Here is a 24,655-nt window from a genome sequence, read left to right on the forward strand (position 1 = left end):
GAATCATAAGGAATCTCTGTATGTCGGGATAAGGCTGGATGCTGGTTGTCATCTGCATAAAAAACAGAAGTAGGTCATTTAAAAAAAAAAACCAAAAAAACTATTTTTACAAATTTTCGATGGGTTTCATTCAAAAGAATGAACTGCAGCAATTTTTTTTTTTTTTTACTTTAATTTAAAGCGTGGAGTGAACAAATGTGGATATAATGGAAAAAATGGGACAAATTTCAGCATAAGAATCTAAATGTGGAAAAAAAACATCTCAGTTAAAACACAACAGAATTATCTGACCAATCAGAGCAGGAATAAATCTTTCCCTCTGAAATCTGCTGTTTGAGTTTGTCATGTTCTGAAGAGGTTTCTATTGGGAGCATTTAAACCTCATCCAGGTACTCACTGGTCTGGCCGTTGTCCGTCAGGCTGGGTCCATCTCCCTCGGCGTACACAGGGACCACGGTGATGGTGTACAGGGTGTCCGGGCTCAGTTTCTCCAGGACCGTTTTGGTGGTGCTTTCTGACACTTCTTTCTGTTGAAGACACCAGACGGGGAATCAAACCAGTGATCTAGAAGGCCAAATTCATCCAGAGACTACACGTCGGCTAACTGAACTTAGTTTCCCTTCAACTCACTGAAAGACCAATTAATAAAACATCGTTACTGACAATAATCCAGTAAACGGGGAATCCCAGAAAAACCGATCCTTTCTTTCATGAGAAAAGCTCTTAGCCATCTACATTTATTGGTCAAACTTGTATTAAATGTTATAAATTGGGGCGAATCAGATAGTTTCAGCTACGTTTTGATGTGCATATGAAACATTTAAAAGCTTATGAACGTTCAGATGTATTGCAGTTTTATATTTAAATGATGATATATGACGTTTTCTGCATAAATGAAGCCAAATCATCCAACTTCACGGCTCTTTGCAGACCAAAGCTCACAGACTGCTGACAGCAGGCGTCTGATCTGCAGGATTTACTCATAATAATCTGCCAGAAATACTCCAGAGTCTGCCAGCAGACAACAGAGCGATGGGATTATCTTGCAGAAAGCAAGACTCACTCAGTGCTGCTCAGTTTGTTTATCCTGTATCCTTGTTTAAACTGTCAAACTTTTTTATTGTTTTTTTCTTTAACCTTGAAAACTCCAAGTTTTACGTTTCTGTTTTGTAGAAGCTTTTAATCGCAGCTTCTAGCAGAAGTGATGTTTTCAGGACACTCCGGCTGTCAGGTTATGAGGCTAAAACCAATGATGTGGGATAGAGGTGTACAATAATAGATCATCTGCATACAGTGATACTTCTCCCCTGTGGATAACCTTTGTCATTTCAGTAATTTAAAAATGACAGCTTCATTGGCGAATGCAAAAAGAAAAGAAGAACAGGTTCATCTGTACCGCTGAGATACCAACATTGTTTCTCTTTTTTTTTTTTTTTTTTTGTCTTGTCCAGCATTTAGGCAGCAGAATGATGGTCTGGAAGTTCTGCTGAGCAAATTTTCTCTGCCAAGGGAAGCTTTATAGATATAATGATCCCCTTGACTTTCTGAATTTTTATTTTATTTCTATGTTTATTTTGTATTGTTGTTTGAATTGTAGAGTTTGTACTGCTGGACCAGAGAGGACAGACGAAAGACAGAAAGAGAAAGGAGAAGAAACACCTCATAAGAAAAGGGAAAGAGATAAAGGGAGAGAAAAGGGAGAGAAAAAAACAACAACTAAAAAATAACCCAAAAACAAAAAGAAAGAAAACAACCTACAGATGTATACATATACACACATACAGGCACACACATACATATACACACACATACACACGCATACATACACATACATATACACACACGTATACACACATAATATATATATATATATATATATATATATATACACATATATATACATATGTACACATATACATATACACTTACATACATTTACACACACACCTCTATGCACACACATACACACACATACATACGTACAAACATATACGCACTTGCCAGTATTAACACATAAACATACACATACAAGCCAACTTTAGATCATAGTAACTAAACTATGAATGTAAAAAGTTAAATATAAATGAGAAACAAACAGAAATGAGAAAACTAGCTGCTGTTAGTGAATAAACCTGCAGACGACTCGGTGACTGTGTCACATGCAGAACATGCAGAGTGGAACGTGTTCAGAGAAGATCATGCCAGTGTGACCCCTCCCACACAAAGGCAAGAGGCACGCCAGGAGTACCCCCGAGACCCGGGCCATCGGCAGCCAGGCGCAGACCCCAACCGCCCCACCCCGGAGCCAGCCATGCACCGACCCAGGAGGAGGCAGAGGGGGGTCCCAGCCAGAGTCCCCCGCAGTCAGGGGGAACAGGCCCCAGCAGGCCCGGACCAGCGAGGACCGGCCCCGCCGGGCACCGGTCCCCCAGGGCAGACAGAGCGCGGGCCCCCCGGCCCCAAGAGCCCAGAAGCAACCCCCCACCCCCGCAGGCAGAGGGCCCAGCCCACACCGACGGAGGGCCGGGATCCCCAGACCGCCACCGAGCGGCAGCCAGGCCGCACCCCAGTGGACCAGCAGCGCTCCCCGAGCACCAAGACCCTCCACGCACCCACGCACACACACACACACATACGCGCACACACACACACACACACACACACACACCCACACGCATCCACACTTCCTCCTTAAACACACCCTATCCACCCATTCTCTTACACACGCTCAAACTCACACTCTCCTACCCCCGTTCTTTATACACACACACCCCCTCACACACACATCCCTGCTCCCTCTATAATCACCCATTCTTCCATACACACACACCCCACTCTACACACACACACCTCCCTACACCCCTCTATCCACATTCACAGTCCTCATTGTACACCCACCCCATCACTTCCCTGTACCACCAACATAACCCCACATACGCACCCCCACCCATCTGCATACCCCCCCTTCCTCCTATCCCAGCAGCCACCCACTTTCCTAAATTCTTTCACCCTGACCCCCCCCCCCCCCCTACCCTAACATTCAGTCACCACTTCATCCATTGGCTCCTGCACGCCCTCACCTTTCTTTCCCAACGTGTCCCCTGTGAGATACCCCCGGGGGAGCAGGGGATAGGAGGGCCACGATCAGGGCCCCACAACTACCCCCCACCCCTGTCAATGCCCCCCCACCACTCCACACATGCAGCCGATCCAGCACCACCCAGGGCCAGCAGCAGTCCCACCCCCGCCAGGCCAGCCCAGACCCAGGCCCCCTGAACAGCACCACTCCCCCGACCATTCCCTTCTCCTTTACACACCAACACATTCACACCCCCTCACCATCAGCCTGGTATACACACACATCTACACACACACACACACACCTACAGACCCACACATCTACACACACACACACCTACACACACATCTACACACACACACACACCTACAGACCCACACATACATCTATACACATACACACCCATTCTAACAGATACACGGCCAAAAGTTTAGTCCACCTCCAAAACCCTACATCCCACTCACCCCCCTGCCCATCACAAAACACCCCTTCCCATTCTACCTACCCTAGAACAAACCACCACAACTCCCCACTTCTCTCACTGAAGTCCTACCCCCTTCATAATCATGACCCTTCACCCCCCTATACACCTACATACACATGCACCCCCCCACTCCCCCCTACACACGGGCCACTACCCCCCATACACATGCACCTCAATACTCCTCTATATACACACCCCTATCTCCCATGCATTTAACACCAGGTTATCCACACACAAGCCCTTACCCCTTCCCACACACACACACACACACACACACACACACCACCCACTCCCTCATTCACAACCCCAACCCCCCACACAATCATGTACTATCACACTCCCCAAAACCTCCACCCCCACACCTACATGCCCTAACACACTCCCCCTTACACACAACCCTACCCCCCACAAACTCATGCTCCACTACACTCCCCATAAACCCCCCACATATAAACCACCACACACCTCCTACACCCCACACACTCATGTACTATCACAGTCCCCTAAACCTCCACCCCTCACACACTCCCCCCACACACACCCCTCACCCCCTATACCTTCATGTACCGCTACAATCCTCTATACACACGCCGCATATACACCACCGCACTCCCTCATACGTACACCCCCACACATACATGCCTCAACACACTCCCACATACACGCACCCCTACCCCCCATACATTCATGTACCACTACACTCCTCCATACACACCCCATATATACACAGGCACCCCCCCCATCCTCAACTATCTTGGGCCCGGGTCCCTCTGCCGGGCACCAGGGCACGGACCCGCCCCCACTGCAGCGGCAGGTCCAGGTCACCCCAACCCCCCCACGGCAGGGCCGACCCCCATCCCCGAGAAGCAGGGGACCGGAGCCCAGGACCCGCACCCCGCCCCCCCCGCAGCGGCACGGCCACCCGTCACGGAGCCAATACCCGCCGATCCAGCCCCCGCCAGCGACCTCGCCCCACCGCCAAAAGGCAACTCCAACCATTGATCAACCCAAGGCCTCCCGCCAGGTCTGGAAACCTAGCCCCCCCAGTAATGAAGCAGCCAAGATCCCCGTCCAGGGGTCCACCCCAGACCCACAGCCACCTGAGCCACCCAGCCACTCCCCAGCCCCGAGCGGGATGAGGTCACACTCTCCCCCCTACACTAAGTGATGGAGCTGATCACAGGAGACCAGAGAGAGTGAAATTCAACTGACTGATCCTTTGAGGAGGCAGACATCATTTCCATGCTGATGTAATCTAATAACAGATTTCTAAACTGCTGGACACACAGATTCTGTTTGCTTTTCCAGTTCACAAGGATAGTTTTCTTTGCAATGCACAGGCTGCTGAGGATTGCTTTTGCTAAATTAAACCCTGTTATTTTCACCTAAGTGACTCAAGAGGCCCAGTTTGGGGTTTGCAGGGATATTACATTTAAACCAGTCTGACAGATCTTTACATACCTGGAGCCAGAATCTCTGGACAGGTGGACAAGACCATAAGGCATGGTAGTAGCTGTCAATCATGTTGTCAGCACAGTGTGAACAGATATGTGAGTGTAACAGACCCATCTTGAACATCCTGTGTCCCGTATAATGAGTTCTATGCAGAATTTTGAATTGTATTAATTGCATGCTTGAATTCTTAGTCATTCTGAATGTGTTTGAGCAGATTTGTGACCATTCATTTTGATTGAAGTTGCTGGATAAGTCTGCTTCCCATTTAGAAGTTGGGAGAGAGATGGAATCTTCTAGCTTCAATAGTAATCTGGATATTTTGGATCGTAGCTTCGGGGCCTTAAGATTTAAGAATTCTGCAGCCCTGATAGGTAACTGTAAGTTTAGTTGATCAGTGGTGTATTTCTTACTTATAATAGATTTAAGTTGGTGGTATTCTAAGAATTTGGTGCTGCTGAATTCATACCGTGAAGAAATTGCATCAAATGGCAGAAAGTTTCCATTTTCTATTATATGTTCTAACTGCTTTACTCCTTTATTCTTCCACCGAGGGAAGTTTATCATCTTTTTGTTTTGCAGGAAGTCAGGATTGTTCCAGATGGGTGTGAGCTTACATGGAATAAGCGCAGACTTGGTTACTTTCAGGAATTCCCACCAAGCCGTTAAACTGGAGCTGATGTTAATGCTTTTAAAACACTTATATGACTTGACAGTTGAGCTGATGAATGGTAAATCAGAGATGACTAAATCCTCACACAATGCTTGCTCAACATCCAGCCATGACTCATCCAAAGAACTTGGATTAAGCCACTTGGAGATGCATTGCAGCCTATTACATAAGAAATATTGATTAAAATTTGGCAGGTCCAACCCACCTCTGTCTTTGGTCTGTTGTAAAGTTTTTAGACTAATGCAGGATGGCTTGTTTTTCCAGAGAAATCTGGATATGTGGGAGTCTAGTGATTTAAACCAAGTCTTCTGAACCGCTTGGCTTCCTCGGAGGTCTTCTGCAGATGTGCCAGAAGGGACTGAAAGTGAAGACCGAACAGCCTGTCCAGGCTGATGAGGCCTTCCAGTAGCTCCTTGTTAACCTAACCCAGCGGCTGAACCGGACTGGTACTCGCTGATAGCTAGGAAACAGGGCCAGACAGGGTCACAGTGGCCAGCCTGCTCGAAGGAAAACCTGCCCGTCATGTCATCTGGGGGGGACGGAGCCTGCGCTGGCGGCACCGTCAGGTTCTTGAAGGCGGCCGCCTTCTCGATGATGGCTGGAAGCTCTCGCACCAGCTGTCCAACGGCTTGTCAACGCAGAGACCGGGACCTTGGGCAGGGTGGGATGGACATCCAAGACGTCTACAGACTCAAGCAGCTCATGCTCTTCCGACAGGAAGGGCGGAGCAGGCTAGAGCTGTTGGATCCGTGGTGGGGGGCGAGTCATCCGACTCCCGCCCAGCGTTGAAAAGGTCGAGGGCCTTCTCCAGCGGGTGCTCAGCAGCTGTGAACTCGTCTTGGGCTGTGATGGTGGAAAACATGACGCTGTTTCTCCTCACAGCATGCCACAGAAGGGGCCAGAGGCCTGAGGAGTCAGGGCCAGCCCAGACCCAGACAGCCCTCGCACTCGCCGTGGAGGTCATAGCCGAGGATGTAGCCGGTCTGGACACTGGCGGACACCGCTGGTGGAGGTCGATGCTCTTGATCTTGGATTTGAAACTTCAGTGTTGAAGAAAAACTGGGAGCTGATTGTAGGACTCAGCCCACTTTATACTCGAGGACGAGACAGAGGTTTTAGTGCTACGCGCATGTGCGCAGAGGGATAAACCGACTAGCGATAGCCTTAAAGGGCTGCGCCTACACTCATAGAATCTGGGGTTACATTACAGAACCAACGTTCACATTAAATGGATCTAGCAGCTAATTAAGTTCTGCACCATGATTGATTCATTTGAGTGAGGTGTGTTGGAGCAGGATACATGGAAAACCTGCAGGATTGTGGCCCTCGAGGACACCCCTGCTGTAGACTATCAGAGCTGCTTACAAAGCACAACTTCAGTCACGTTGACTGAAGCCTCAGCGTAGCACCAGAAGTTTTTTTATTTGCGCTTTATGATCAAATGACCATTTCATATCAAAATAACATTAAACTAGACAGTACAACCTTTGTTGTGAATTCTAACACTTTATCAATGTAGAAAATACTTTTTTGGATTTCTCTCTCATCTTGCCACTGCTTCGCTAGGCATTCAGTGAAATTTATCATACCCATCTGAAAAATCTTTGTCTGAAAGGGTATCAAGCCCTCCCACTGCACCACACCCCTCTGTCCTGACAGGAACTGGGACACCCAACCCCTGCACATGAACCGGTAACACAGAGCGGTAGGGCTAAGTGGTGGCGCAACAACCCGCCAGGATTGGGGAGGATCTTACCACAATCTGCAGTCCTCCGTTTACAGGAACATAGATGACTTTGTATCCCTGGACGTTGCCTTCAGCTGCATCCCAGCTCACAGTGAGGGAGGTGAAGGTCGGGTCTGTCACCCTCATCCCACCGACGCCGCTTAGAGGCACTGAAAGTAGAAACGAGTTGAGCCGTTTGGTCAGAGACTTAAAGACGAAACTTTTAGCCTCGCAGCAGCTTACACGTCTTCCCGTTCTCGGACTGCCGCTTTCCTTCCCGGGCAGGATACACTGGCAGCACCGACACCGTGTACGGTGTGTCAGGCATCAGATTTCTGAGCACGATGGAGGTAGTTCCAGCAGGAACTTGTTCCTGAGCAGCAAGAAGCAGCAAAGCTGGTTAGTGGCGAATCTGATCGGCGACATTGAACAGACCCTGGATCAAAGCTCCTCACCATCTCCTCGCGCCCACCGGCTGTGGGAATATAGAAAACTTTGTAGAGGCGTACGGCTCCGTCAGCAGGATCCCACTTCACATTCAGGGAGGTCATGGTGGGGTCTGTCACCTTCAGGTTCTTTACGCCTCCCAGAGGTCCTGAACAAGCAGACAGGTCGGCGCTTTTCTTAAAACAGTACAACCACTACAGCAGAAGAAGTGTTAGAAAGTAAAATAAAAACATCTGTACAAGAAATTAGAAGTTAAAAATGGAAAAATCTAAAAAACAAGAAATGATCAGTAATATATATTCATTTTATTTTCTTCCGTAGCAAAGCGGCTCAGCTGCCATGTGAAATCACTCCAATACCGCACATCTGGCGACAGACATATATTTTACAGCTATATTTTGTGACAAACATGAGTTTTTTCAGTGCTCTCAGGTAAAACACTCGCGATAGAGGTATGCGCTAAAACTACGCACTGAGGGGATGGAATGGTTCCCTCATGAAAGTGCTAAATTGTGCATTTGCAGGGAAAAGGGATTACTGAGTAGTGAATGGGGACGGGGGGGCTGCAGACGAAAATTCTCATAGTTTGGGCCCAAACTACAAGAATTTTTCAAATTCAATAATTCACATGTTTAAATATCGGCATCTGTTTCGTCAATGTAGTTAGCTCGCTGGTAGCTAGCTGTTAGTGCGCGGTTAGCTTGCTGTTAGCTCACTGTTAGCTCACAGTTAGCTTGCTGTTAGCTCACTGGTAGCTCGCAGTTAGCTTGCTGTTAGCTCACTGGTAGCTCGCAGTTAGCTTGCTGTTAGCTCACTGTTAGCACGCAGTTAGCTTGCTGTTAGCTCATTGGTAGCTCGTGGTTAGCTTGCTGTTAGCTCACTGTTAGCTCACAGTTAGCTTGCTGTTAGCTCACTGTTAGCTCACAGTTAGCTTGCTGTTAGCTCACTGTTAGCTCACAGTTAGCTTACTGTTAGCTCACTGGTAGCTCGCAGTTAGCTTGCTGTTAGCTCACTGTTAGCGCGCAGTTAGCTTGCTGTTAGCTCATTGGTAGCTCGTGGTTAGCTTGCTGTTAGCTCACTGTTAGCTCACAGTTAGCTTGCTGTTAGCTCACTGTTAGCTCACAGTTAGCTTGCTGTTAGCTCACTGTTAGCTCACAGCTAGCTTGCTGTTAGCTCACTTGTAGCTGACAGAAATGCAAATGTTGCTCCCTGACCAATGACAAAGCTGGTTATATTCGAGGAGCAGCTGTGATTGGTGTAACTTGGTTGTCACTGCTCAAAGCTCCAGTGTCCCGTAACAGTTAAATGGAGGGTAAAGCATTAAAGAAATGCAGCTGCGTAAAGGATTTAAACATGAAGGACAAATGGAAATGGAAACGAGAATCATCTTTTTCAATAAAAGACATGCAAAGATATTTCGAACCAAATTTGTTATTTCTCCTTTTCCATATAACATTTGAAAAAAAAATTTTAAAATCACAGCAGTTATTGAATAATATTTGAAATGCACAATTCCTCCAATATACATCAAAGATCAGAAGGCTGGTTCTCCATATGATTTATCTGAAGGAAGTTTAAGAACATCCAATCAGCGTTGGGATGGGACAACAGTCTCCTGGTGAGATTATGTAGATGAGTTATGTAGATCTATGTGTCATTGGCAAACCTATGGAAGCATAATAAGGTGGTTTTGATGATTTAAATGAGTGGGAGCATGTAGCCGTTGACCAGCAGGGGCCACAACATGGAGCCTTGGGGAACTCCACAGCTTACTTCAGCTCATGCACCCACTGGTCTGTACTGTTCTCTCAGGAACCTCCCACACTTCTGTTTGTTTCATTGGTTTTCATATTTCTTTAAACTATTATTTTATACTTCCTATTTTTTCCTATTGTCACCTGATTTTCTGCATTTCCTTCTATCATAACGACAACAGAGTCTGATTTAAAGTCTATGAACACAAACCAGTTCGGTTCCAGAGAGGCCTTCCCGGCCAGTCTAGTAGGAGGTCATCAGCTGACAGATGCAGCTGGACGGCTGAGTCTTACTTGTTTTTCCATCTTCTGACATCATCTTTCCATCTCCTTCAGCGTAAACCGGCACCAGCGACACGGTGTAGAGGGTGTCGGGCTGCAGGCCTCGCAGGACGGTGGTGGTCGTACCCGCTGACACCGATTCCTGAGTTGACACAGATCACCTGAATTAGCCGCTTAACAAACAGATAAAGCAGAAATAATCTGACAGCCATGTCACAGCGAAGTTATGTCGGCTGAAATGGGAACTTTCCAGTTCACTGCTTCAGGACAATCTGGACTGAGCAGCAGTCTGAAGGAGTTAGTTTGGTTTTAATGAAGACCGGAACCTGACCTGAACCTGATCTGAGTCGACGGTGGTCCTACCAGTCCTACCATGCTCTCAGCTCCTCCAGCTGCCGGAACATAAATGACTCTGTACTCCTTCACTCGGCCCTCTGCAGGCTCCCAGCGCACATTCAGGGTTGTCATGGTGGGGTTCAGCACCTGCAGGTTCCTCACGCCGCCCAGAGGCTCTGCAGGAAAACAATCGTGCATCTTTAAAATGCTCAGAAAAGGCCGGAAACGGAGAAAGAGCCGACAGAATGGCGAAGGTTGTATCTGAGTTACTGGTTTTTCCTTCTCCGGAGATGTCTTTGCTGAAGCCGGACGGGTACATGGCTGCCACGGTAACAGCATACGGCGTGTCAGGCTGCAGTTTCTGCAGGATGATGGTGGTCTTCTTCCCTCCAACCTGCACCTGTAGACAGGAAAGTCATCATCAACGTGTGGAAACGATGACGAAGGCCGTCATCCAGTTTACACTCCACACTTCAGTTGTTTCTCACAGCTTTCATGCCGACTAGCAGGCAGAGTGACCTCAGCGTCCAGATTTAATCCGTTTACCGACCCTCAGCCAGTCTGAGCAACATCTGTTGGTTTTCACCGTAAAACGTGGAACAGGCTCAGAAATAAGGCATGAAACCTGTTTTATTTCTGTCCGTCAGAGCAGATGAGACATAAACCGGTCCATCAGGACTCTGGTCTGCAGAAAACCGGTCCATCTGGACTCTGGTCTGCAGAAAACCGGTCCATCTGGACTCTGGTCTGCAGAAAACCGGTCCATCTGGACTCTGGTCTGCAGAAAACCGGTCCATCAGGACTCTGGTCTGCAGAAAACCGGTCCATCTGGACTCTGGTCTGCAGAAAACCGGTCCATCAGGACTCTGGTCTGCAGAAAACCGGTCCATCTGGACTCTGGTCTGCAGAAAACCGGTCCATCTGGACTCTGGTCTGCAGAAAACCGGTCCATCTGGACTCTGGTCTGCAGAAAACCGGTCCATCAGGACTCTGGTCTGCAGAAAACCGGTCCATCAGGACTCTGGTCTGCAGAAAACCGGTCCATCTGGACTCTGGTCTGCAGAAAACCGGTCCATCTGGACTCTGGTCTGCAGAAAACCGGTCCATCTGGACTCTGGTCTGCAGAAAACCGGTCCATCAGGACTCTGGTCTGCAGAAAACCGGTCCATCAGGACTCTGGTCTGCAGAAAACCGGTCCATCAGGACTCTGGTCTGCAGAAAACCGGTCCATCAGGACTCTGGTCTGCAGAAAACCGGTCCATCAGGACTCTGGTCTGCAGAAAACCGGTCCATCAGGACTCTGGTCTGCAGAAAACCGGTCCATCTGGACTCTGGTCTGCAGAAAACCGGTCCATCAGGACTCTGGTCTGCAGAAAACCGGTCCATCAGGACTCTGGTCTATAGAAAACCGGTCCATCAGGACTCTGGTCTATAGAAAACCGGTCCATCAGGACTCTGGTCTATAGAAAACCGGTCCATCAGGACTCTGGTCTATAGAAAACCGGTCCATCAGGACTCTGGTCTACAGAAAACCGGTCCATCTGGACTCTGGTCTACAGAAAACCGGTCCATCAGGACTCTGGTCTATAGAAAACCGGTCCATCAGGACTCTGGTCTATAGAAAACCGGTCCATCAGGACTCTGGTCTATAGAAAACCGGTCCATCAGGACTCTGGTCTATAGAAAACCGGTCCATCTGGACTCTGGTCTGCAGAAAACCGGTCCATCAGGACTCTGGTCTGCAGAAAACCGGTCCATCAGGACTCTGGTCTGCAGAAAACCGGTCCATCTGGACTCTGGTCTGCAGAAAACCGGTCCATCTGGACTCTGGTCTGCAGAAAACCGGTCCATCAGGACTCTGGTCTGCAGAAAACCGGTCCATCAGGACTCTGGTCTGCAGAAAACCGGTCCATCAGGACTCTGGTCTGCAGAAAACCGGTCCATCTGGACTCTGGTCTGCAGAAAACCGGTCCATCTGGACTCTGGTCTGCAGAAAACCGTTCCATCAGGACTCTGGTCTGCAGAAAACCGGTCCATCAGGACTCTGGTCTGCAGAAAACCGGTCCATCTGGACTCTGGTCTGCAGAAAACCGGTCCATCAGGACTCTGGTCTGCAGAAAACCGGTCCATCAGGACTCTGGTCTGCAGAAAACCGGTCCATCAGGACTCTGGTCTGCAGAAAACCGGTCCATCAGGACTCTGGTCTGCAGAAAACCGGTCCATCAGGACTCTGGTCTGCAGAAAACCGGTCCATCAGGACTCTGGTCTGCAGAAAACCGGTCCATCTGGACTCTGGTCTGCAGAAAACCGGTCCATCAGGACTCTGGTCTGCAGAAAACCGGTCCATCAGGACTCTGGTCTATAGAAAACCGGTCCATCAGGACTCTGGTCTATAGAAAACCGGTCCATCAGGACTCTGGTCTATAGAAAACCGGTCCATCAGGACTCTGGTCTATAGAAAACCGGTCCATCAGGACTCTGGTCTATAGAAAACCGGTCCATCAGGACTCTGGTCTATAGAAAACCGGTCCATCAGGACTCTGGTCTACAGAAAACCGGTCCATCTGGACTCTGGTCTATAGAAAACCGGTCCATCAGGACTCTGGTCTATAGAAAACCGGTCCATCAGGACTCTGGTCTATAGAAAACCGGTCCATCAGGACTCTGGTCTATAGAAAACCGGTCCATCAGGACTCTGGTCTATAGAAAACCGGTCCATCAGGACTCTGGTCTGCAGAAAATCGGTCCATCAGGACTCTGGTCTATAGAAAACCGGTCCATCCGGACTCTGGTCTATAGAAAACCGGTCCATCAGGACTCTGGTCTATAGAAAACCGGTCCATCAGGACTCTGGTCTATAGAAAACCGGTCCATCAGGACTCTGGTCTGCAGAAAATCGGTCCATCAGGACTCTGGTCTATAGAAAACCGGTCCATCCGGACTCTGGTCTGCAGAAAATCGGTCCATCAGGACTCTGGTCTATAGAAAACCGGTCCATCAGGACTCTGGTCTATAGAAAACCGGTCCATCAGGACTCTGGTCTATAGAAAACCGGTCCATCAGGACTCTGGTCTATAGAAAACCGGTCCATCAGGACTCTGGTCTATAGAAAACCGGTCCATCAGGACTCTGGTCTATAGAAAACCGGTCCATCAGGACTCTGGTCTTTAGAAAACCGGTCCATCCGGACTCTGGTCTATAGAAAACCGGTCCATCAGGACTCTGGTCTTTAGAAAACCGGTCCATCCGGACTCTGGTCTACAGAAAACCGGTCCATCAGGACTCTGGTCTGCAGAAAACCGGTCCATCCGGACTCTGGTCTATAGAAAACCGGTCCATCAGGACTCTGGTCTATAGAAAACCGGTCCATCAGGACTCTGGTCTTTAGAAAACCGGTCCATCCGGACTCTGGTCTATAGAAAACCGGTCCATCAGGACTCTGGTCTTTAGAAAACCGGTCCATCAGGACTCTGGTCTTTAGAAAACCGGTCCATCCGGACTCTGGTCTTTAGAAAACCGGTCCATCCGGACTCTGGTCTATAGAAAACCGGTCCATCAGGACTCTGGTCTTTAGAAAACCGGTCCATCCGGACTCTGGTCTATAGAAAACCGGTCCATCAGGACTCTGGTCTATAGAAAACCGGTCCATCTGGACTCTGGTCTATAGAAAACCGGTCCATCAGGACTCTGGTCTTTAGAAAACCGGTCCATCCGGACTCTGGTCTATAGAAAACCGGTCCATCAGGACTCTGGTCTTTAGAAAACCGGTCCATCCGGACTCTGGTCTATAGAAAACCGGTCCATCAGGACTCTGGTCTATAGAAAACCGGTCCATCAGGACTCTGGTCTTTAGAAAACCGGTCCATCCGGACTCTGGTCTATAGAAAACCGGTCCATCAGGACTCTGGTCTTTAGAAAACCGGTCCATCAGGACTCTGGTCTTTAGAAAACCGGTCCATCCGGACTCTGGTCTTTAGAAAACCGGTCCATCCGGACTCTGGTCTATAGAAAACCGGTCCATCAGGACTCTGGTCTATAGAAAACCGGTCCATCAGGACTCTGGTCTATAGAAAACCGGTCCATCAGGACTCTGGTCTATAGAAAACCGGTCCATCAGGACTCTGGTCTATAGAAAACCGGTCCATCAGGACTCTGGTCTTTAGAAAACCGGTCCATCAGGACTCTGGTCTATAGAAAACCGGTCCATCAGGACTCTGGTCTTTAGAAAACCGGTCCATCAGGACTCTGGTCTTTAGAAAACCGGTCCATCAGGACTCTGGTCTTTAGAAAACCGGTCCATCAGGACTCTGGTCTTTAGAAAACCGGTCCATCAGGACTCTGGTCTATAGAAAACCGGTCCATCAGGACTGTAGAGAACCTTCGTCCTCTCCTCCTCCATGCTGAAACTGTTTTCCATCAGGGAGAAAAGTTCGGGGAGTTTATTTGTGTCTTCAGCGTCTGACAGATTTAGAGCTCTCCATCAGATGAAGATATTAATCAGGTTGTCAGAGAGTCTCTGCTGCAGACTGGAGATGATCCCAGAAGTCCAAACGCTGGAATGAAAACGCCACATCTGCAGGAAGATTCACCCAAACAAGGACGTGGGCCAAGTTGCTCCTGGTCAGGAGACGTTGGCTGATCAAACACCTTGAACAGGAAAGATTTTAAACGTCTGAGGAGCATCTCCAGCTGGTGTCCCTGGAGACAAACCATGTGGTCCTAAGTTCATACGTGCACACATGTGTGTACGTGTTCTGAAGAAGTCTTTCTGCTATGTGCTTCACCGTTATGGATCATTGAACCAGCTGAAAGCGACATGTCTGCTCGATGATCAGCTGGAGTCCCACAGGGATGTGTACCCCTCCCCCACCGGTTTCAGTCCCAGCCAGACTCCACACGGATTATCCCAACCAACAAACCAAACGTTTCATTTCGGAAGGGTCGATGACGCCGAGAGCTGGCCACACCTGCACCCGTTCACCAGATGAACATCTGTGTGTTCAGCGTTCATCCTTTCCCAGCTCAGCTCTGGGAATGCCAGCAGGTTCTGATCCAGCTGGACACCATTTTGGTTTGAAGCTGCGACTGGTGCGCGTCACACATCCAGAAGGATGAAGAACGACACACAAGAGTTCCAGAATTTAACCATGACCCTGGAATCAGCTGTAAAACCTGGAGCATTCTGAAATTTCCAACAGGGTGCTCGACCATCCTGGGACCTGTAGATGCAGCCCTGCTCCAACGCGCTTGAGTCAGCTGACTGTCTGGCTGCACAGCTGGATGGCATGCAGACGAGGTGTGCTGGAGAAGAAATGCATCCAAAAGATGCAGGATGGCAGATGTCCAGAACTTCCAGGGAATCAGCGAGGACAGACGGACCGGAGTGACCTCTGCAGTGGAACTACTGATATCGTGACCCAAAAGCAACCTGGACGTCTCAGGCTGGGCAGGAAGGGTGACATGACGGCACCAAACAGGCGTTTCCTTTATGAAACTCATGTTCATGTCTAGAATTTGCAGTTAGAAGATAAAATTTGAGTCCAGAGGAGGGAAAGATGGTGGAAACACAAGAAGAAACCGGAGGAGCAGACTGGGTAAGGTACCGGACTCATTTTCACATCAAACTCACCGAGAGGGGCTCGCCTCCAGCCGTAGGTCTGTAAGTGATCCTGTAGTTCCTGACGGGACCAGGAGCGTGGTCCCACTTCACCGTCAGCGTGGACGTGGTGGCGTTGAAGACCCGCAGGTTTCGGGGGGGCTCAGGAAGTACTGGGAGCACACAAAGACATCCGGTGAGACTAAGCTCAGCAGAACATGTATGAGAGGTGACATGATGATGATGAGGAGGAGGAAGATGAAGTCCAGCTGGTCATGGAGCTGGAAGGGTCAGTTTTAGGATGGAACAGCAGACTGATGAGGATTAAAACATGGAGATCAGAGCAGAGCTGGAGTTCAGGAGCTCGCTTCTGGCTCTTTTCAGTCAGTTTGTGTTGGTTTTAGTCCCTCTGAGGCTCGGAGACGTGTTTTACTTCCTGTGAGGACGGGGACGTCGCCCAGGGATGGGGCTACTCCCAGGATGTTTACCTACGTTCAGGCAGCAGCCCTTGAGCCAAACACTGCCGGAGCTTCTGCTACGCTACCGCAGGATGAGGGCAAAAAGGAAAAGTCATTTTTGGGAAAAAGGAAATTTTCATCCATGTTTTATAAAAAGTAGGTTCTTCTGAGTCGACTGAAAGATGAAGCAGAGAGTAAAACTGTGATCATGGAGCTGAATGAAGCTTCTGACCTCCAGCAGCAGCAGGGCCACGTGATGCCACAACATGGATGTGATGACTGAACAGGTGACAACATGATGTTACGCCGTGAGATGAAAATGACACGTAAACATGTTATATGATGGATGGAACAAACCCAAACAGCCGTCCAGGATGATGGAGCTCTGGGTTTGCGTTCACACCACGATTTATTCCTGGATGAACTGATCGGGTTGGGCAAGCGGAGTTGACGTCTAACGACACAAACATCCTATAATGAATCGATTTCTCTACATGAAGCAGCTTCGTCTCGATGAAAAGCTGGCCGAACAATGTGAAGAGCAATTCGCATTAAACTGAACCAATGCTACATAAAAACACAGAGCTTTGTTCGTCCCCCAGCATGTTCTTCATCCTGAATGTTGATGTTCTGGTCAGAAATGCTAACCGAGATGTTTACAATCTGTGTGTTAATGAAAGCTTCATCATGTTGCATCGTATCGCTCCGCATCATATGACTGATCGTATCGCTCCGCATCATATGACTGATCGTATCGCACCGCATCATATGACTGATCGTATCGCACCGCATCATATGACTGATCGTATCGCACCGCATCATATGACTGATCGTATCGCACCGCATCATATGACTGATCGTATCGCACCGCATCATATGACTGATCGTATCGCACCGCATCATATGACTGATCGTATCGCACCGCATCATATGACTGATCGTATCGCACCGCATCATATGACTGATCGTATCGTACCGCATCATATGACTGATCGTATCGTACCGTATCATATGACTGATCGTATCGCACCGCATCATATGACTGATCGTATCGTACCGTATCATATGACTGATCGTATCATACTGCATCATATGACTGATCGTATCGTACTGCATGATGTGACTGATCGTATCGTACCACATCATATGACTGATCGTATCGCACCGCATCATATGACTGATCGTATCGTACCGTATCATATGACTGATCGTATCGCACCGCATCATATGACTGATCGTATCGTACCGTATCATATGACTGATCGTATCATACTGCATCATATGACTGATCGTATCGTACTGCATGATGTGACTGATCGTATCGTACCGCATCATATGACTGGTCGTATCGTACCGTATCATATGACTGATCGTATCGCACCGCATCATATGACTGATCGTATCGTACCGTATCATATGACTGATCGTATCGCACCGCATCATATGACTGATTGTATCGCACCACATCATATGACTGATCGTATCGTACGTATCATATGCCTGATCGTATCGTACCGCATCATATGACTGATCGTATCGCACCGCATCATATGCCTGATCGTATCGTACCGCATCATATGACTGTACGTATCGCACCGCATCATATGACTGATCGTATCGCACCGCATCATATGACTGATCGTATCGCACCGCATCATATGACTGATCGTATCGCACCGCATCATATGACTGATCGTATCGCACCGCATCATATGACTGATCGTATCGCACCGCATCATATGACTGATCGTATCGCACCGCATCATATGACTGATCGTATCGTACCGTATCATATGACTGATCGTATCGCACCGCATCATATGACTGATCGTATCGTACCGTATCATATGACTGATCGTATCGCACCGCATCATATGACTGATCGTATCGTACCGTATTATATGACTGATCGTATCGCACCGCATCATATGACTGATCGTATCGCACCGCATCATATGACTGATCGTATCGTACCGTATCATATGACTGATCGTATCGCACCGCATCATATGACTGATCGTATCGTACCGTATCATATGACTGATCGTATCGCACCGCATCATATGACTGATCGTATCGTACCGTATCATATGACTGATCGTATCGCACCGCATCATATGACTGATCGTATCGTACCGTATCATATGACTGATCGTATCGCACCGCATCATATGACTGATCGTATCGTACCGTATCATATGACTGATCGTATCGCACCGCATCATATGACTGATCGTATCGTACCGTATCATATGACTGATCGTATCATACTGCATCATATGACTGATCGTATCGTACTGCATGATGTGACTGATCGTATCGTACCACATCATATGACTGATCGTATCGTACCGTATCATATGACTGATCGTATCGCACCGCATCATATGACTGATCGTATCGTACCGTATCATATGACTGATCGTATCGCACCGCATCATATGACTGATCGTATCGTACCGTATTATATGACTGATCGTATCGCACCGCATCATATGACTGATCGTATCGCACCGCATCATATGACTGATCGTATCGTACCGTATCATATGACTGATCGTATCGCACCGCATCATATGACTGATCGTATCGTACCGTATCATATGACTGATCGTATCGCACCGCATCATATGACTGGTCGTATCGTACCGTATCATATGACTGATCGTATCGTATCCCATCATGTGACTGATCGTATCGCACCGCATCATATGACTGGTCGTATCGTACCGCATCATATGACTGATCGTATCGCACCGCATCATATGACTGGTCGTATCGCACCGCATCATATGACTGATCGTATCGCACCGCATCATATGACTGATCGTATCGCACCGCATCATATGACTGATCGTATCGCACCGCATCATATGACTGATCGTATCGCACCGCATCATATGACTGATCGTATCGCACCGCATCATATGACTGATCGTATCGCACCGCATCATATGACTGATCGTATCGTACCGTATCATATGACTGATCGTATCGCACCGCATCATATGACTGATCGTATCGCACCGCATCATATGACTGATCGTATCGCACCGCATCATATGACTGATCGTATCGCACCGCATCATATGACTGATCGTATCGCACCGCATCATATGACTGATCGTATCGTACCGTATCATATGACTGATCGTATCGCACCGCATCATATGACTGATCGTATCGTACCGTATCATATGACTGATCGTATCGCACCGCATCATATGACTGATCGTATCGTACCGTATTATATGACTGATCGTATCGCACCGCATCATATGACTGATCGTATCGCACCGCATCATATGACTGATCGTATCGTACCGTATCATATGACTGATCGTATCGCACCGCATCATATGACTGATCGTATCGTACCGTATCATATGACTGATCGTATCGCACCGCATCATATGACTGATCGTATCGTACCGTATCATATGACTGATCGTATCGCACCGCATCATATGACTGATCGTATCGTACCGTATCATATGACTGATCGTATCGCACCGCATCATATGACTGATCGTATCGTACCGTATCATATGACTGATCGTATCGCACCGCATCATATGACTGATCGTATCGTACCGTATCATATGACTGATCGTATCATACTGCATCATATGACTGATCGTATCGTACTGCATGATGTGACTGATCGTATCGTACCACATCATATGACTGATCGTATCGTACCGTATCATATGACTGATCGTATCGCACCGCATCATATGACTGATCGTATCGTACCGTATCATATGACTGATCGTATCGCACCGCATCATATGACTGATCGTATCGTACCGTATTATATGACTGATCGTATCGCACCGCATCATATGACTGATCGTATCGCACCGCATCATATGACTGATCGTATCGTACCGTATCATATGACTGATCGTATCGCACCGCATCATATGACTGATCGTATCGTACCGTATCATATGACTGATCGTATCGCACCGCATCATATGACTGGTCGTATCGTACCGTATCATATGACTGATCGTATCGTATCCCATCATGTGACTGATCGTATCGCACCGCATCATATGACTGGTCGTATCGTACCGCATCATATGACTGATCGTATCGCACCGCATCATATGACTGGTCGTATCGTACCGCATCATATGACTGATCGTATCGTATCCCATCATGTGACTGATCGTATCGTACCGTATCATATGACTGATCGTATCGTACCGTATCATATGACTGATCGTATCGTATCCCATCATATGACTGATCGTATCGTACCGTATCATATGACTGATTGTATCGCACCGCATCATATGACTGGTCGTATCGCACCGCATCATATGACTGGTCGTATCGTACAGCATCATATGACTGATCGTATCGTACCGTATCATATGACTGATCGTATCGTACCGCATCATATGACTGATCGTATCGTACCGCATCATATGACTGATCGTATCGCACCGCATCATATGACTGATCGTATCGCACCGCATCATATGACTGATCGTATAACTGACCAGTTAGCTAACCAGTTAGCTAATATGCATGTGAGCTAACTTGAGGGTCTGGACTGGTCCTTGGAGGAGGGTTTAGCGGTTATCTGTGTCTAAGAGGCCTGATGATCTCTCCAGGATGATAGAAAAAAACCGTATTCTGTTTAAATCTGGTTATTCTCCAGTTCCTCTGCCTGCAGTACGTCCTTTAGCTAGCTGACGCGCTGCTAGTGGTGTGAACGCAAAATGAAACGTACATACATGCAGCAGAGGATGAAACCGAGTTTTCATTTATGTTTTCTGATTCATGTTACCATTCCCCACAAAAGAACAAAACCATGAGAAGGAAGCAGTCCTTCTCAGGCCGCATACCCTCTGGAGCCTTTAACACTAGAAAGAGATGTTGAGAAGAAACAGTTATTTTTACACCAGTTGCAGCTCTGACAGGAACGTATTGGGATGCAGCAGCCAGAAAGGTCTGAAAGCTAGCTTACATGTGCGCTCATCCCCCATCAAGTCTTCGCTCTCGGATTCGTCCGGGTAGATGGCGGTGACGGTGACGGTGTATTCGGTGTCCGGGTCCAAGTTCTGCAGGACATGGCTGGTCTCGTCACTGCCCAGGATTTCCTGGATGAAGACAACAGAGAGGATGTTGAGGATGAAAAAGACATACTTCATATGCACATAAGGACAACCTTCTAGTACCAGTTCCTCCATGGCATCAAGACCACCTTCTAGTACCAGTTCTTCCATGGCATCAAGACCACCTTCGAGTATCAATTCCTCCATGGCATCAAGACCACCTTCTAGTACCAGTTCCTCCATGGCATCAAGACCACCTTCTAGTATCAGTTCTTCCATGGCATCAATACCACCTTCTAGTATCAGTTCCTTCATGGCATCAAGACCACCTTCTAGTACCAGTTCCTCCATGGCATCAAGACCACCTTCTAGTATCAGGTCCTGCATGGCATCAATACCACCTTCTAGTATCAGTTCCTTCATGGCATCAAGACCACCTTCTAGTACCAGTTCCTCCATGGCATCAAGACCACATTCTAGTATCAGTTCCTCCATGGCATCAAGACCACCTTCTAGTATCAGTTCCTCCATGGCATCAAGACCACCTTCTAGTACCAGTTCCTCCATGGCATCAAGACCACCTTCTAGTATCAGTTCCTCCATGGCATCAAGACCACCTTCTAGTATCAGTTCCTCCATGGCATCAAGACCACCTTCTAGTATCAGTTCCTCCATGGCATCAAGACCACCTTCTAGTACCAGTTCTTCCATGGCATCAAGACCACCTTCGAGTATCAATTCCTCCATGGCATCAAGACCACCTTCTAGTACCAGTTCCTCCATGGCATCAAGACCACCTTCTAGTATCAGGTCCTCCATGGCATCAATACCACCTTCTAGTATCAGTTCCTCCATGGCATCAAGATCACATTCTAGTATCAGTTCCTCCATGGCATCAAGACCACCTTCTAGTATCAGTTCCTCCATGGCATCAAGACCACCTTCTAGTACCAGTTCCTCCATGGCATCAAGACCACCTTCTAGTACCAGTTCCTCCATGGCATCAAGACCACCTTCGAGTATCAGTTCCTCCATGGCATCAAGACCACCTTCTAGTACCAGTTCCTCCATGGCATCAAGACCACCTTCTAGTACCAGTTCCTCCATGGCATCAAGACCACATTCTAGTATCAGGTCCTGCATGGCATCAATACCACCTTCTAGTATCAGTTCCTTCATGGCATCAAGACCACCTTCTAGTACCAGTTCCTCCATGGCATCAAGACCACATTCTAGTATCAGTTCCTCCATGGCATCAAGACCACCTTCTAGTATCAGTTCCTCCATGGCATCAAGACCACCTTCTAGTACCAGTTCCTCCATGGCATCAAGACCACCTTCGAGTATCAATTCCTCCATGGCATCAAGACCACCTTCTAGTACCAGTTCCTCCATGGCATCAAGACCACCTTCTAGTATCAGGTCCTCCATGGCATCAATACCACCTTCTAGTATCAGTTCCTCCATGGCATCAAGATCACATTCTAGTATCAGTTCCTCCATGGCATCAAGACCACCTTCTAGTATCAGTTCCTCCATGGCATCAAGACCACCTTCTAGTACCAGTTCTTCCATGGCATCAAGACCACCTTCGAGTATCAATTCCTCCATGGCATCAAGACCACCTTCTAGTACCAGTTCCTCCATGGCATCAAGACCACCTTCTAGTATCAGGTCCTCCATGGCATCAATACCACCTTCTAGTATCAGTTCCTCCATGGCATCAAGATCACATTCTAGTATCAGTTCCTCCATGGCATCAAGACCACCTTCTAGTATCAGTTCCTCCATGGCATCAAGACCACCTTCTAGTACCAGTTCCTCCATGGCATCAAGACCACCTTCTAGTACCAGTTCCTCCATGGCATCAAGACCACCTTCTAGTATCAGTTCCTCCATGGCATCAAGACCATCTTCTAGTACCAGTTCCTCCATGGCATCAAGACCACCTTCTAGTATCAGTTCCTCCATGGCATCAAGACCACCTTCTAGTATCAGTTCCTCCATGGCATCAAGACCACATTCTAGTACCAGTTCCTCCATGGCATCAAGACCACCTTCTAGTATCAGTTCTTCCATGGCATCAAGACCACCTTCTAGTATCAGTTCCTTCATGGCATCAAGACCACCTTCTAGTACCAGTTCCTCCATGGCATCAAGACCACATTCTAGTATCAGGTCCTGCATGGCATCAATACCACATTCTAGTACCAGTTCCTCCATGGCATCAAGACCACCTTCTAGTACCAGTTCCTCCATGGCATCAAGACCACATTCTAGTATCAGTTCCTCCATGGCATCAAGACCACCTTCTAGTATCAGTTCCTCCATGGCATCAAGACCACCTTCTAGTACCAGTTCTTCCATGGCATCAAGACCACCTTCGAGTATCAATTCCTCCATGGCATCAATACCACCTTCTAGTACCAGTTCCTCCATGGCATCAAGACCACATTCTAGTATCAGTTCCTCCATGGCATCAAGACCACCTTCTAGTATCAGTTCCTCCATGGCATCAAGACCACCTTCTAGTACCAGTTCCTCCATGGCATCAAGACCACCTTCTAGTACCAGTTCCTCCATGGCATCAAGACCACATTCTAGTATCAGTTCCTCCATGGCATCAAGACCACCTTCTAGTATCAGTTCCTCCATGGCATCAAGACCACCTTCTAGTACCAGTTCTTCCATGGCATCAAGACCACCTTCGAGTATCAGTTCCTCCATGGCATCAAGACCACCTTCTAGTACCAGTTCCTCCATGGCATCAAGACCACCTTCTAGTATCAGGTCCTCCATGGCATCAATACCACCTTCTAGTATCAGTTCCTCCATGGCATCAAGATCACATTCTAGTATCAGTTCCTCCATGGCATCAAGACCACCTTCTAGTATCAGTTCCTCCATGGCATCAAGACCACCTTCTAGTACCAGTTCCTCCATGGCATCAAGACCACCTTCTAGTACCAGTTCCTCCATGGCATCAAGACCACCTTCTAGTATCAGTTCCTCCATGGCATCAAGACCACCTTCTAGTACCAGTTCCTCCATGGCATCAAGACCACCTTCTAGTATCAGTTCCTCCATGGCATCAATACCACCTTCTAGTATCAGTTCCTCCATGGCATCAAGACCACATTCTAGTACCAGTTCCTCCATGGCATCAAGACCACCTTCTAGTATCAGTTCTTCCATGGCATCAATACCACCTTCTAGTATCAGTTCCTTCATGGCATCAAGACCACCTTCTAGTACCAGTTCCTCCATGGCATCAAGACCACATTCTAGTATCAGGT

The 24,655-nt window shown here is 47.9% G+C and overlaps 1 protein-coding gene across 2 annotated transcripts in view; it reads right to left on the minus strand.

Moving 5' to 3' along the window:
* The window catches only part of col12a1b (collagen, type XII, alpha 1b), a 438,574-nt gene that overhangs the window by 201,072 nt on the left and 212,847 nt on the right, over positions 1-24,655 (minus strand). The window contains exons 28-37 of one of the 2 annotated variants that reach the window (XM_079255551.1): positions 21,272-21,404; positions 21,150-21,167; positions 15,863-16,002; positions 10,504-10,633; positions 10,270-10,409; positions 9,910-10,039; positions 7,870-8,009; positions 7,658-7,787; positions 7,445-7,584; positions 398-527 (exon numbers count right to left, since the gene is read on the minus strand). In XM_079255551.1, coding sequence (XP_079111677.1) covers positions 398-527; positions 7,445-7,584; positions 7,658-7,787; positions 7,870-8,009; positions 9,910-10,039; positions 10,270-10,409; positions 10,504-10,633; positions 15,863-16,002; positions 21,150-21,167; positions 21,272-21,404 — 1,231 coding nt within the window. The remainder of the gene's footprint in view (positions 1-397; positions 528-7,444; positions 7,585-7,657; positions 7,788-7,869; positions 8,010-9,909; positions 10,040-10,269; positions 10,410-10,503; positions 10,634-15,862; positions 16,003-21,149; positions 21,168-21,271; positions 21,405-24,655) is intronic. The other variant, XM_079255552.1, reaches the window with a different exon arrangement.

The sequence above is a fragment of the Telmatherina bonti genome, assembly GCF_933228915.1.
Source record: "Telmatherina bonti genome assembly, chromosome: 16".
In the NCBI taxonomy this organism is placed as follows: Eukaryota; Metazoa; Chordata; class Actinopteri; order Atheriniformes; family Telmatherinidae; genus Telmatherina; species Telmatherina bonti.